The sequence below is a fragment of the Rhineura floridana genome, chromosome 9 (assembly GCF_030035675.1).
Source record: "Rhineura floridana isolate rRhiFlo1 chromosome 9, rRhiFlo1.hap2, whole genome shotgun sequence".
Classification (NCBI taxonomy): domain Eukaryota; kingdom Metazoa; phylum Chordata; class Lepidosauria; order Squamata; family Rhineuridae; genus Rhineura; species Rhineura floridana.
The window spans coordinates 120,692,495-120,708,463 of NC_084488.1; the positions used below are offsets into that span (position 1 = coordinate 120,692,495).

Here is a 15,969-nt window from a genome sequence, read left to right on the forward strand (position 1 = left end):
AACAACTCTTTCAAAAAGCCTTCTAAAAAGAGTTTAAAACATTCAACAAGTGATATACACATTTTTGTATGCAAATACGCCTAATACACAAACTTTTGCTAAGCGTATTTCTCCAATATAATACACTTTTGTATGCTGTTTTCACTAATGTATGCATTTTAATATATTTTATTATGTTTCTATACCACACTTTCCTCCAAGGAGGCGGCACACACGGTTCCTCCCTGTTCTCCATTTTATTCTCACAGCAACCCTGTGAGGTAGGTTAGGCTGAGGGACAGCAAATGGCCCAAGCTCACCCAGCAAGCTTCATGGGTGAGTAGGGATTTGAATGCTGGTCTCCCAAATTATACTCCCAACACTCTAACCACTACACCACACTATGCACACATTACCTTAGCGTACACACTTCTGTACACATTACTTGGGTGGAGATCTGCATTGCAGAACTTGGAGAAGTGTGAATTCCTAAGGATGGGCGTGCTTCGCTTTGCCTGTTGTTCTGGAAAACGTGAGTTAGGAGGGTTCCCCTTTAAATGCCTAATATGGATCGAATTTCTTCACTGTGCTGGCTCATAGCACTGGGCAGGATGTGGGGAGCGAGGAAATCTCGTTCCACGTGCTAGAAGATCAGCGCCCCCTCCCAGCATGTAGCGGCTCCTGGTTCGTAGTCTTTGCAATGAAAGGAATATGGCCAAACTGCAGGCAACACTTAATCTAAAGTGTGGAGCTCCCTCACCCTCTTGCTTCTGAATAATTACAGGTGCATTTGAACCTGAGAAATCCTTATAGTCAGGGATGGGCAACCTCATGCCCAGGGGCTAAATGTGCCCCTCCAGACCTCCTAGGCCGTGCCCATTCCCCAAACACTGGCCGTGCCCTGCACTCTCCTCAAGTTACCTGGCTGAGCAAGGATTCAAACCCAGGTCTCCCCAACCCAGTCCCAATCCACACCAACGACAGGCCACCTAGTACCTGGCCCTCTGGACGCCCCCTACGCTGTTGCTCTTCCTCAAGCCACACACTTCACCAGCCTCGCTCAGCTGCTCCCCTTGAGCACTTTTGCCTGGCTTGAATGAGTTCTTGAATGGTGGCAATGCCTTTCCCTTCCCTGTTGGATGGAGAGATGGCGTGTGTGTGCAGAAACCTCTGACTTTTGCATAGCTGGAGTGCAGCCTACAGTAGAAAGGTACGATCACATCCATACTATACATTTATCTTGTATATTACTATACAGAATCTTGGGAATTGTAGTTTGTTAAGGGTGCTGGGAACTATAGCTCTGACAGAATCATAGAATAGTAGAGTTGGAAGGGGCCTATAAGGCCATGAAGTCCAACCCCCTGCTCAATGGAGGAATCCAAATCAAAGCATTCCGGACAGATGGCTGTCCAGCTGCCTCTTGAAGGCCCCCAGTGTCGGAGAGCCCACTACCTCTCTAGGTAATTGGTTCCATTGTCGTATGGCTCTAACAGTTAGGAAGTTTTTCCTGATGTCTGTGAGGGGGTAGACTACCTTCCTCTTTCAACAAGCCTTTGAAATTGAGACCTTATCCCAGTCTGCTTCTCTGTTGGAATTGCTTTTTAATATGCTTTTAAACCTTTTTTTTTCAACAATATGTTTCTTAACCTTTTTTAAAAAATGTCTTCAAAGCTTTTAAAAAAAGTGTTTTTAAAGTTGCTTTGTTTAAATGTATTTTAATGGCTGTTTTTATGATGTTATAAAGTGTTTTTAGTGCTTTCGTTTGCTGCCCTGGGCTCCTGCTGGGAGGAAGGGCGGGATGTAAATCAAGTAGTAGTAGTAGTAATAATAATAATAATAATAATACAGTTCCCACAATTCTTTGGAGTGGGGAAATGCCCTTTAAACGTTCCCTAAATGTATGGTGCACTTATGATCTAAGAGTCACATCTGTTGCTCTGGCCACTTTTGCCTCTGGCCCTGCCTACCACTGGTAAATGGCCCCCAGAAGGTTGCTCAGAAGGGAATGTGGCCCTGGGGGTGAAAAAGATCCCCCACCTCTGCCTTACAGGGAATGCAACATTTGGGAAGGTTCACATCTTCCCTCTCCAACGCAACCAGTAGTAAAATCCATCACCACCACACAAGTGTGGCTTGAAGGTTTAACCTTCGCACTGGCGGCAGTACAACTTTTTCCTCTAAGCGTTTTTGCTGTGCATGGGGAGGGCAACAATCTTGATTCTGATTGCTCTGGTGAGGGAAAGGGGTTGTTGTTATCAGGATTTATTACCTCCTGCCCCCGTGTGCATTGCCCTAGTAAGTATCACATCCCCCCCGCCCCCAGTAAGTAAAGAGAGGTAGCCACACACTGTGCATTAAATGCAATGTGTAGTTTGGCCCTAAATTATCTTTGCAGTACTATTGCTGTGGATTTACTTCCTTTTGCCATATATTCATATTTATATTTAGTCTTAAAGGAGGTTCGTTCTACGCAATATAGGAAACGGACCTTTAGTGTGGCGGCACCTACCCTGTGGAATTCCCTCCCCTTAAATATTAAGCAGGCTATCTTTTCGGCGCCTTTTGAAGACTTTCCTCTTCCAACAAGCCTTTTAAGTTGAGACGTATCCCAGTCTGCGTCTGTATTAGAATTGGTTTTAGTATCTTTTACCCTTGTTTAAAAGATGTTTTTAAAGTTTTTTTTTTAATGTTTTTAACATTGTTTTGCTTTAATGTATTTTAAGGTCTTTTTATGATGTTTTATGTGTTTTTAGTGTTTCTGTTTGCCGCCCTGGAAGGGCGGGGTATAAATAAAATAATAAATAAATAAATAAAATAAAGGCCTGACATGTCAGTCTGGAGTCTGACCTAAATCCAGAAGTGTCTAGTCTTGCTCACTCAAAGACTTTTAGGATATTCTATCTCTCTCTCTCTCTCACCCACACACCTGTTATTTCTTCTAATCACCATTTACTCAAGTTGGAGGTTGCCTCAGAAGGGTAAGAACTGCCTGCTAGAGAGAGATTAGGATTGTTACAATGAGTTATGTTATATTTATAGTGTTGGTATGGTTTCTGTGTTGCTGTTATATCTGCCATTTGTTTTTTCTATTATTGTATTATTTCGCTTGAAATTGTTTTTGCCATTGTTTAATTTGCTGTAAGCTATTTCATATGCATTGTTCTTTTGTTCTCCTTTTTGTACGTTGCTTTGATTCCTATTTTTGGAAAAAAGCGACTAAGAAATGCTATTAATAAATAAATAAACAAATAAATAATACTTGCAGAAGCCAGAGTTATGAAGTAAACAAGCTTTCTTAGGTCATGCACTGGTCAAAAGGTATACGAAACAGGACAATGTCTCTAAGACCAGGCTTTTAGCTAGTTAAAAGAGTTGCAGACTCTTTCACCAGGTCCTCGTTAATATTAACGATGCTCCCCAGCAGAAAGCGCTATTTATTTATTTGTCTCACTCAAGAGAATGCTACCCAAGAGTGTTTGCTAACCATTGTTCCTCAATTCAATTGTTGTTTCCAAGCATCAGAGGCCAGTATGCAATACCAGTTGCAAGGGATCCCAAGTGAAGGAAGTGCTCTCGGGCTCAGGTCCTGCTTTAGGGCTTCCCATCTGGGCACCTGGCTAGCCACTGTGAGAACAGGATGCTGGCCCACATGGGCCACTGGCCTGATCCAGCAGGGGCCTCCTTATGTTCTTACATGTGGGATACCCACACTTTATCCTCACAACAACCCTCCAAGGAAGGTTAGGCTAAGAGTGAGTAGTAGGCCTGACGCCATCCAGTACGTTGCCTGGCTGAGGGAGGATTTGAACCCAGATCTCCCCAGTCTCAATGCAAATCAAAGACATCACCTACCACCTGGCTTCCATCCATAGTGGGGTGAGGAACCTCATGCTGAAGAGCAAAATGCAACCCTCCGGGCTCTCTCCCTAGGCCATTTCTCCTATCCAAGCTATACCCCTCACCAACCTGGCCTATTTTTGTTTTACTAGAATGTGTCCCTGAATTCTGATAACACCTGTTGGGGATGTTAGATGGAGGATGGAGAGATGTGTGTGTAGAGAAACCTCTGGCTTTTGAATGGCTGGAATGTGACTTACCGTACAAAGGTAAGAGTCACATCCATTGCTCCGCCCACTTCTGCTTCTGATCCCACCCACTACTGGCATGTGGACCTCATTCTTGGAAGGTCCCCCCCACACAGGAATGTGCCCTTAGACTGAAAAACATTCCCCAACTATGGCTAGAGATGTGAATGCCTGGGAAAAAACCATTTTTAAAAAATCAAATTTTCTGGGGAACAACCCAGAAAAAATGATTCCCCCCCCAGCTTTTCTGGTTTCCCCCTAGGCCTTTACATTTCTACCTGTGGCCCCAGCTATCCCCTCCATAGATAGCCACCCATCTATGTCAATACCAGCAGGCTTCCCTCACACCCTTTTTTGGAAGACAAATGATTGGCAGGTAGCTATCAAAGCCTGCCAGATAATAAGAATTTCGTATTTAATATTCAGCTGCTGCCTATTTAGCAACTTTGGTGGATACAACCCCAGAAGAGCTACTGATTGAATCCCTCTGCACGAAGAGCGATTAAGAGAGTGCCCTTTAAATAACACAGGGAGCCGCAACAGCATCCTAACAAAAGCAGAACTGTGCTAGCTGGGGGAGTTATTTCAGGTCCCTCTGATTTTGTTTGCTTCAGCTGCTGACTGGCTGTTTCCTGTAAAGTGCAGAAGTCAAGATCAAACAGGAGTGCAGCTTAGGCGGCTCAGTCGCAACTTCGAAAAACAAAGTGTCATTAAGCTGGTGAGAAGAATGTGTGGCTTGAATGCAATGCGATGAAAACCTCTCCTCCTCTTTTCCTGCAGCACAGCTTTAGAAATTAAGAGACCTATTCAACAGATCTCCCCTTTGGAAGGAAATGGGCCATGCACAGGGATGGAAAGAATACCCCCCCTGGAAAAAAAAGGAAAAGAGTTCAAAAAAAATGTGCAGGGGTTAATGAGGGCGAGAGACTCTAGTGTATCTGCAGACACATATAAACACCATGCATTTAGAGCATGTTGGGTTCTCTCAAAGAATCCTGGGAACTCTAGTTTGTTAAGGGTGCTGGGGATTGCAGCTCTGTAAGGGGTAAACTACGGTTCCCATGATTATTTAGGGGAAGTCATGTATATCAAATGTATGCTGCGTATGCAGCCACAGGGGCAGAGGAAAGAAAGTAGACTGTGAAACTCTGCTTTGGTTTAAAGAGAAAAATAATTCATTTTTAGCCCTCATTGTTGAGAGAGAAAATAGTGAACACACTAAGGCAGCTTGTCACCAACCTGGTACCCTCGCTGGATCGTCACTGTGTAGTGGTGAGTGGGCTTGCGTGTTCCAATGAACCCTGTGAGTGATGCCGTCGGAAGTCATGTACTCCTAGCAGGGTCACCCATGGCGGTAAGGTCAAGGGAGAGGAACCAGACAAAGAACGACCCAAGAATGTCCTCAACAGCAGAACAGGCAGAGGCTAACAATGATGTTACAATGGCTGTAAAGGCGGATGAAGGCTGAAGCAGATAAAAGACTTCCAGTCGTCGTGGTACCCATGACATTGGATCAAAACCTTTTTCTGTCAAGATTGTGTGTTGATTGTCGTGCGCCGATCTCCCCACATTAAACAAATTCATGCACAGGCGTCTTCCAAGCAAACCAAAACCTTATCTTGGAAGACAATCTTACTCGGTCACAAGTGATCGCCAATGAATGAATGAATGCTCTCCAAATGTTTTGGACTACAGCCTCCATCAGCCTCAACCAACAGAGCCGTGATGGGCCTGCAAGCTTGCTTTTTAATTGTTAGGAATTTAACCATTCACTAAACTTACGGTAAGTTTTGTGTCGATGTTATGTTTGAAAACAGCCGTGGGATTGTATGCAAGAGAGGGAGGTACAGAAATAAAATGAAAAACAGAGGTCCTCAGCTCCAAACGTTTTTAATGCCACATCTGCAAAGGCTTTTGCTTTTGGAAAGGTCCCAGTTTACACAACCAACTATAAAGAGAAGTCTTTGCCACTCAGCTTACCTTTAGTTATGCCTTTAAGGGCGTCGAGCACAAATGTGATGGAGATAAAAAGTGCAATGATTTCTTCTGTTGACCTGTGAAAAAGTCCAAATTGGTTAACTTAACGTGTGTTACACGGTCTTAATTGCCGCATCATTCCAAATATATTTTAGTCATGTTACAAGGGTGGTGGGTGGGGGTACGAGTAGGGATGGGCAAATCTGACCATTTCGTTTTCTCTCACTTTCTCATTTTTCCAACCTTAACATATCAGTTGGGGGGGGGGGAAGAACCTTATGAAAATTCATCAGCATTTTATTGCAAATTTCTCCTAATATACACATTTTATAAGTAATTTTAGCCTACTGCCATACTACCCTGAACATGCCTGATCTCGTCTGACCTCGAAAGCTAAGCAGAGGCAGGCCTGGTTAGTACTTGGGAGACCACCTGGGAATACTGGGTGCTGTAGGCTTAGAGGAAGGCAATGGTGAACCACCTTTGAATATCTCTTACCATGAAAACCCTATGGATATATCCAAAAAGATGCATAGTGGTGCCATAAGTCGTAATTTACTTGAAGGCATATAACAACAACAAATAAGTAATTTTGCCTAATATATGCACTTTTGTACACATACTGTAACATTTGCCCTGCAAAATTCAGAGAAGTGCGAATTTTGAACGATGGCTGTATTTAAGTTCAGAAAACTTAATGCGAATCATGTAGGTTTGCCTTTAAATGCGAACTGAAACTCCTTTCTCCCCCATCCCTAGGTAAGACACACGAAAGATGCACAGTGTAAACACAACAGAAAATTGCAACGGGTGAAGCCAACTGGGCATCCATCTCATTTCACTGATCCAAACAGATTTTGAAATATCTTCTTCAGGGGAAATTGTATAACAGGAAATGGACACAACATTACATCCACTTATAATAGTACACATGTGGAAGGAATCTCCATGCTTTTAGTTAAGTTAGTTTGAAACATGTTGGGCATCATTTATGAAGTTTTAGTTCAACCTACTTGGCTGTCTGTTGAAATATGCACAGAACCACCCCCCCCCGCAACATCCCTGCAGTTATACTCTGAAATCACAATCCAAACATCACACAAAAACCTTGGGTTTGAGCTTTCTGTCTGCTCTTCCCCTCCATTCTCAGTTTTTCATAAATTCACTCCTGTCTCCATAATGCAGCAGCCTCTAGGAGCAGGATGGTTGCAACTATTGTATGTCATTTCAGACAACACACCCAACCACAGCTGGCACAAGCCATGGTTTCCGTCTGATCACAAGCAATGGTTTGTCAATTATGTTTCAGACATCAGGCCAAACACAGTTAAGCTTTCTAGACTATGTTCTGATGTGATGTCTGAATAAAAGGTGGTGCATTCAATACCACTTTGCAGGGATAATTGCCCTTTACATACAGTTACAGAACAATGAATGAACAAGAGAGATACTTGGTTTACTTTTCAAGTTACAGGAAGCTAGATTTCGACTGAACGTCAGGAAAACCTTCCTAACTGTTAGAGCCATACAACAATAGAACCAATGACCTAGGGAGGTGGTGTGCTCTCCAACACTGGAGGCATTCAAGAGGCAGCTGGACAGCCACATGTTGGGTATGCTTTGATCTGGATTTCTGCATTGAGCAGGGAGTCAGACTTGATGGACTTATAGACCCCTTCCAACTATACGATTCTATGATTCTTTATAAATCAGTGTGGTAGCGCACATCTACATCACCAAGTTAATTATTCTGCGATGAAAAAGACAGACTAACAGGTATAGTGGAAGTATCCAATTCCCTCTAAAAATGCACTCAAGATAATGGAAAAGATCCATCTTTCCTGTATTTACACAGGTTAAATCTCCCCCTTTTTAAAATACAGGTTAACTTCCACCTGTGGGAACAAAATGGCAGTTAAAAAGTATGGAAGGATTACTATTCCTTATGAAGGGATATCAAAAACAAGAACTATTCCCACCACCCAGATCAGACGGTCTCCCAGCTTGCAATTCATTCCCTGCCACAACCACAACCGTATCACATCTCCATTTCCTCCACCTACCAAAAGCTTCTGTGCGAATCCACATTAACATCACTGTAAGACAATGTTCTGTCTACTGAAATAGTCAAGAAAGAAAGGTTACCTTTTAAAGAGCTTCATTACAAGACTGAAATTAAACAGGGAGTAGAGCATAAGGAAGAAACTGTTCCAGAGTCCAACCAAGGCATAGAAAGCGCGGAATTCCAAGTTGTAGTCGGTGCAGATTCCTTTGATCACTGCAAGTGAAGCAAAATCGTCACACCGAGATGTCAGCAGTGATCTCAATTGTCAAAGTGCTGGTCTTTATGCAGCCAAGACAGCACCTCTTAATGCACAAGGAGGAGGCAGCAGCAAACTAGTGGGAATGTAAAGCTTTGTACAGAAAAAAATATATTGTACAAGAAAATCTGAGGGAAGGTGGGATGGGGGATTTAGGAATGGAACAACTGAAACTGCTCAGTGGCCACAGAATACTGAATGGCTGTTGGTGGTGGAAAAAGGAATGGAGGATCTGGGAACCAGCCATGGCTGGCAGGCTGGAACCCCTTAAAAAAGGATGGGGAAAAGGATCCGCCCCCTCCGTAGGTCAACTTTGACAGGTGGGTCAGTTTGGAAGCGCCGTCTCCTCCAAATTAGTCTGCTGAAAACAAGAATGCTTTGGTGATGAGCCAGAAGTTAGGATGAAATTTTCTAAAAGTCTTGTTTAGGTCATCTACACATTTTTCCCTAATTCCTGTCTCACTCCTCAATCTTGATAAGAAACAGGTCCCCCCCTTTCCCAGTTCCAATAAAATATGAGTAATTCTCATCTATTATATACACACTATAATTTGTGTTTTGGGATGTTTTATGGGAAGCATTCAATAAATGAAATAGCAATACTAAAGGAATAATTTATTACTATACACATGATATTAGGTGCATACAAGCTACAGGCTTCCCAAACTAACTAGCCCATAAACAGATACATACAACAATGTGTATAACTGTAAGAAAAATATGCATGTATTATTATACACGTGTATTAATACATTTGAGAGGCAGTGTGGTGTAGTGGTTAAGGTGCTGGACTACGACGTGGGAGACCAGGGTTCGAATCCCCACCCAGCCACGAAGCTCACTGGGTGACCTCGGGCTGCCTCTCAGCCTCACAGGGAGGCAATGGGAAACCTCCTCTGAATACCGCTTGCCATGAAAACCCTATTCATAGAGTTGCCCTAAGTCGGGATCGACTTGAAGGATTTCCATTTCCAGAAATACATTCATAAAATTATGCTGTAGTACACATGGGTCTTGATTCTTTTATACATATTATACATATGAAACACAAGCATCTGTTGTGAAACACAAGCACATACATAGGAAACGCAAGCGTACTCACCATTGATGTAGAGCGCTAGAGGAGCAGTTGTTAAGAGCACCACAAGTGGCTGGCCTGAGAACAGAGCATAAAGAAGACCACCGATGCACTGGCCAACTATGGTTTTCTGCACATCTGAAAATTTGGAGAAGGTGGGAGGAAGGTGAATTCCTGAAAACCAAATTGCTGCCGAAGCAAGCTTGCATTAAGAGACAGCACCATTAGATGTTGTACCATTAGATGCTGTAATGTGATAACACCAGTGCAGCAGATGTGCTCCGCACATTAACTATGAGCAAAAATGTGGGAACGTAGAATGTTACATCAGACACAGCATTTGGGCTGGAATGACACAGATTGTCAGATTTCTCAGCACCCCCAAAAAACTACAATTCCCCAAATTCATTGGGGGGGATGATTGTCAAACTGACATAAAATTATAGGTTTTCAGCATAGGCACACCCTGACTGTGAAGTTATGCCATGTATGAGGGGTTGGGAACGTCATGCCCAGGGGCCAAATGTGGCTCTCCAGGCCTCTCTCACTGGCCCTTGGGATTTGTCCCAGGCCACCACCCCTCCCTCTGGCTTCACATCTTCCTGGAGTATTTTTACCTGGGTGAACTCTGATCAAGCCTATTGCTTGCCTGGGCAGAGATGGGTGCGCAAGGGTGTGCAGAAACCAGCCTACTGGACAAAGATAAAATGTATATGCTCTGCCCGATTTTGCCTTCTGGCATGTGGCCCTCAGGAGATTGCCCAGAAGGGAATGCAGCCCTTGGGCGAAAAAAGGTCTCTCCCCGCCATATGCAAAAGTAAGAAAAGAGCTACGGTGAAATTATGAAGCCCTCATGACTCCTCCCATGTAAGTTATACTTTCAAAATTATCACAACACTAAGATGAGCATCTTGTAATATCAAAGCTGGCGGGGGGGGCGGAGAGGGGCATGAAATGCTTCTCCATTAATTAATTCTAAGCAACAGCTTATCTTGGGGAGGGAATAAAAGTCACACTTGAGACGGCTTCCTTCATTATGATGTGTGCTGAGCCCTTCAGCAAACGTGTCTCTTGCTATCCGTGCACAGGAGGCATCCCACAACAGTAACTAGCAAGAACATGGGTTTTGAAAGTGTGGGGGTTGGGTGGGAAGGGAGGGCGGGCGAGGAGGACAGACTCACCAATGACACCATCTGTGTTTTCGTCATTCAGGGAGCCAAAAGCGATGGATGGCAGGAGGCAGGCAAAGTACAGAAAGATCATGGTGGTGATGTATTTGCCTATGGCTTTGTTGTTGCCAAGAATGCCTAAAACAAATCCCAAACAGCAGTATGAAAAGAAGAAAAAAACCAACCCTGTAAAGGACTGAAGTGCAGTCAACAGCATGGCTAATAACAATAATAAAAGAGGCAGACTGTGAAGCACTAAAAAAACCTTGAGGGGAGGAGAATCAAATGTGCCCCCCCAGGCCCCTCTATCCAGCCCTTGGGGCTCTCGGCAGGCTGCCCCCCTCCTTGCCTCTGTTTCATAACCTCCTCAAATGCTTTCGCCTGGCCACCTGGCCTCTGAGATGTGCGTCTGATGCTGCCCAAGGCAGCTTCCTATGATACAGGCATATATCATCTAAGAATAAAGAAATCATGGGTGGCAGCCATACTCAGAGCAGACCCACTGAAACCCATGGACTTAAGTGCATTGATTTCACCGATTCTGTTCTGAGCACGGCAGCAGTGACTGGTGGCTCTGTGGCCACATTCACGACATACATTTATTCCACTATTGTCCTGCTTCAAAGAGTCATGGCTTCCCCCAAGGAATGCTGGGAAGTGTTGTTTGCAAAGGATGCTGAGAGTTGTGAGGAGACTTCTATTCCCCTCACAAAGCTGCAAGTCCCAGAGTAGTTTAACTGTCTGTCTGTCATTCTCTGGGCTATGAAACTATTGATTATTGTATTGTGACACTTATGCTCTTAACAGTTTTGGATACCCAGCCGGGGTTTATGTTTACTTTCTTGCTTGCTGTGTATTTGTTGTTTATAAATAAAAGCCTATTTAAAAAAACAACAACTGTCAGTCCGTCTTCTCAGGGAACTTTGGGAATTGTCGCTCTGTGAGGGAAAATAGGGGTCTCCTAACAACTCCCAGCACCCTTAACAAACTACACTTCCCAGGATCCTTTGGGGGAAGCCATGACTGTTTAAAGTGGAATAATAAAATAAATGTGTGGCACGAATGTGGCCATGTCAGCGAGGCAGTGGAATCTGGTCCGGGTTTTAGTCCGAACTTTCAAGGAGCTGTCCAAGGTGCTTTCACCAGCTGCCACTGAAGCATGGCTTCGTTGAATATTATCCTATGCTTCTTGCTTCAGAAGTACAGTATTCATCCGTGGGAAAATCAATAGAGTAATCTGGTTTGGAAAAAACCCAAACAATACTCATATGATTAACATTCCTTTAAAACAGGCTGCAGCCGTAGTCCAAAGGAAGTGGAAGTAATGCAGACTGTGGGAGACCAGTAATTAGGGCTGCAAGCCTATACACGCTTACCTGTGAGTAAGTCCCACTGAACTCAAGGGGGTTTCCTTCTGAATGGACATGTACTGGGTTGCAATGCCAAAGGTGTAGCTCAGTGTCAGAGCACCTACCTTGCACGCAGAAGGCCCCAGGTTCAGCCTGCAGCAGCATCTCCAGACAGGGCTGGGAGATTTCCCTGACTGAAACCCTGGAAAGCTGCTGCCAGTCAGTGTAGATAATACTGAACTAGATGGACCAAGAGTCTGAGCCAGGATAGGGCAGCTTGCTCTGTCCCTAAGTCTACCGCTGAGGACAGCTCTGCAATATGGAAGGCATCAGTTGAGGGAAAGACAATGAAAAGTGAGAATGAGTGGGAGGAAAAGGAAATGGTTAAGGCTGAGCCCCCAACAGTCAAAAGTATCCAGGAGATGAGTATTAGGATTAGGGGGTCTGCATATGGCAAGTTAAAAAAAAACTCTCCTCCTCGTGCTGCTAGTCCATATCATCTGAACCGGGACAACAGCATAACAACAACTATGCTATGGCATAGAAGTAGTGACAGTCCAGGAAGCTGCCTTATGCCAAGGCAAAGCACTGCAGTCCATCTGTCCCTGTGCTGATCCGCTCTGACTGGAAGAGGTTTTTCTGGATCACAGGCAGAGGTATTTCAAATGCATTTATTTCATTTCATTATGTTTATCTCCCAGCTTTCTTCCATCATGGAAATCATGGCAGCGTTCGTGTGGTTCCCAGGCCACCCCCACATCCAGGCAAGACCCCAACCTCCTTAGCTTCAGTAAGATGGGTCCTTCATGTGCCTTCTTCAGACCACTGCTTGCTGTCTGGCCCTTTTAACTGGAGATACCAGGGCCTGGACCTAGGGTCATCTGCATGCAAAAGCTGGGAAAAGCTATAGATTGGGGGCTGGTGTAACGGCTGCAGAGTATTTGTTTATTATTTATTCAATTTATATCCCACCCTTTCTTCCGAAGGAGCCCAGGGTGGCAAACCCATGAATAATAAAAACATTTTAAAAGCACGCTTTCAGCCATTTCAGGGTTGCCAGGAACCATTTCTGTCAGCCATCAAACATCTTTAAATTCCTACTGAAAGTCAATAAGGAGAGAGACAGACGCACCTCACTGCAGAGGACATCCCACAAGTGGGGAACCACCACTGAAACGGCCCTGTCACGGGTTGACACCAACCAGGCAGCCCCAGTGGTGGCCCCACCAACAAGGCTTCACAGAGATTATGTATGTGAAACATTACAAAATGGCTAAATGCCAAGTATGATGACACTGATTAAAGGCAGCCGCCGGCGAGATCACATCACTCCAGCGCTGAAGGAGTTACACTGGTTACCAGTTGTTTTCTGAGCCCAATTCAAGGCGCTGGTTTTGACCTTTAAAACCCTGCACGGTTTAGACCAGTCTATCTGAACGAGCGCCTCCAGCATCATCAGCGATGCCGCTCAACTAGATCAGCCTCGAAAGACCTTCTCTCCATCCCACCAGTTAAAACAGCCAGACTGGTGAGGACTAGGGAGAGGGCTTTTTCAATTGTGGCCCCCACTCTGTGGAATTCCCTCCCAAATGATCTCCATCATGCCCCCTCTATGATGAGCTTTCGCCAGGCCTTGACGACCTGGCTCTTCAAACAGGCTTTTGGGGTGGGTTAGGTTTTATTATTATTGGTTGAGATTTTAATATTTTAATGTAACTATATGCTTTAGTTTTGTACGTTGCCCAGAGTGGCTGGATTGCCAGCCAGATGGGCGACTAATAAATTTAATGAACAAATAAATAAATAAATAAAAATTAACTGTCCTTACTGACTTCACTAGGCACTCAGTCTGGAATCCTAAACTGGAAGGAAGAACAGTTCTTTCTAACACATAGAATCCTTGAGCTGGAAGGGACCTCAAAGGTTCTTGACTAACCCCTTGCCCATGCAGGACATCTACTGGCACAGCATCTATGGCAGGAGCCTATCTAGCCTCTGCTTAAAACATCTCTAAACATAGGAGAGCTGCCCAAGGCAGTCTCTGCTCCACTGTGGAGCAGCCTGTACTGTAAGGATGCTCTTCTAAATGTTTAACAAACTGCTCGTTTCCAGCATTTTTGAAGACTAGTTTTTCCTGTTCTGTATCTGAATCTGTCTAAAGGCTCCTCTAGATGACCTGCTTATTGGACATTCATCCTGGCTTGCTTGTATAAAGCTTACACAGATGTTAGGTTATATTCTGTCTTTACTGAGCATTCGTTCAGATTTATTCGCAGGGAGATTATACAAGCATTCACTTTGCATTCATCCTGATTTGCTTGTGAGGTATTTATAGGTTTTACCTGTGAATCATTCGTTCATTCCATGACTTTTCACAGTGCATTTACCTGTCCCTTTCCAAATCACAGTCCGTTTATGTTTATTTTTAAGCCTATTTGTTGCACTAGAGCAGCCTGTCCTAACCAGTGTGCCTCCAGATGTTGTTGGACCACAATTCCCATCTTTTCTGACCATTGGCAATGGCTGATTGGCTGAGGCTGATGGGAGTTGTGGTCCAACAACATCTGGAGGCACACTGGTTGGGAAAGGCTGCGCTAGAGCAATAGAGCACTTTCATCTGACTTTATCTGCAGAAACCTCAAGTTCTAGAATGTGCTTGAACCCCTCCTGCAAAGCAGCGATAGCCTTAGTGAATCTGCACCAATGTTTCACTTTATCCAGTGCAAAACCCATCATTGCGCTGACACCCTCTTCCACATGTTGAGTTTACATCTGCTGCAAATCTTAAGCAAAGGTACCAGGAAAGTTTCCAATTATACAGCCCGGGGTGGGGTGGGGGAAGGGGGAAGACTAGCATGTCCTTAAGGGAAAACATGATGTACGCCAAATCCTGCAAAGCCTGTCGCCCAGCACCAACCCTCCAGGAGTTTACATATCATTGCAGCAGGCACAGCTAGAATTATGTTGCAACATCCAAAGGGGTGCGGGAGGGATATAGCGGACCAATACCTCAGACTTCAACTCCTGGCATTCATTTCCCTGGACATGTCATTAAAAAAAATCTCCTAAACAGAGAAAGGAAAATCAGATGCGGATCCATGCAAAAGCATAATGGAGGCTCCTTTGGGTAGGCCGTCTGGAGACTTACTCCTGTGAATAAATGAAACTCTGGCTTATCTGCTTATATATAAGGCAAGTACTCCCGACTCCAAAGTGAAACTGGCAACAGGGAGGAAGGAGACATAACTAGGAGCAGCTGAACCAGAATCTGTCTGCTTTTCCTGAATGTAACAAAGGGCAGAGGGTCAGAATGAAGGATTTCCTTTTACTTGGCCAAAAAATGCCTGCGAAACAGCTGAATAAGGCTCTGCAGTGCGCACACACACCCCTCCTTGCCGAAGATAAGATTTTTTTTTAAGCAAAGGAAAATACTCCCAGGCAAGGAAGCTAAATTTGAGAAAATAAACAGAACACCCAGGGGATTCCACTGGCTCCATAGCTGCTATTCCTTTCGGCTGTCAGAGAGAGGAGACACGCTTGCTCTTGGGAGGACACACAAACAACACACACACACTTAAAAACACAATCAAAGCATTCACCTTTCTCTCCAATTTGGCAACGTGTACTTGCACAAACCTGAAAACTGAATGCCCATGACAGCTTATTCTTAGGGGTTGAGTTTGTTTGGGTATTATTTTAGATTGTCCTCAATAGACTGGTGTGTGTGCGTGTGATCCCTTGAGTCTCTCACTCTAACAGTGACAAACAAGCATTTTCCTGGGGGAGATCCAAGCTGCCTCTTAAATTTATATATATATAAATATATAGCTCCTTTGAACTTCCAAGAGTAAAGTCTTTGTTGTTTGGTTTGGGTAAGGGTTAATGACCTGATGATCCGAATGGGCGAGGGTATATAACCTGAAACTCTCACTAAGAATTTGGGGTTTGCTCTGAAGTTACAGGTATGCCCTAGGTTAACTAATTTGGCCATAATCTAATAGATCTACT

General features: G+C 44.2%; 1 protein-coding gene and 1 pseudogene across 8 annotated transcripts in view; one reads left to right on the forward strand and one right to left on the reverse strand.

The window, feature by feature from the left end:
• SLC4A11 (solute carrier family 4 member 11) overlaps window positions 1-15,969 on the reverse strand; it is a 202,550-nt gene that overhangs the window by 29,927 nt on the left and 156,654 nt on the right. For all 8 annotated transcript variants that reach the window (XM_061583520.1, XM_061583521.1, XM_061583517.1 and 5 more), the window contains 4 exons: window positions 10,625-10,750; window positions 9,468-9,581; window positions 8,190-8,322; window positions 6,048-6,121 (listed from right to left, as the gene is read on the reverse strand). In XM_061583520.1, the coding sequence (XP_061439504.1) occupies window positions 6,048-6,121; window positions 8,190-8,322; window positions 9,468-9,581; window positions 10,625-10,750 (447 nt within the window). The remainder of the gene's footprint in view (window positions 1-6,047; window positions 6,122-8,189; window positions 8,323-9,467; window positions 9,582-10,624; window positions 10,751-15,969) is intronic.
• On the forward strand, window positions 6,387-6,501 carry LOC133364650 (5S ribosomal RNA; annotated as a pseudogene).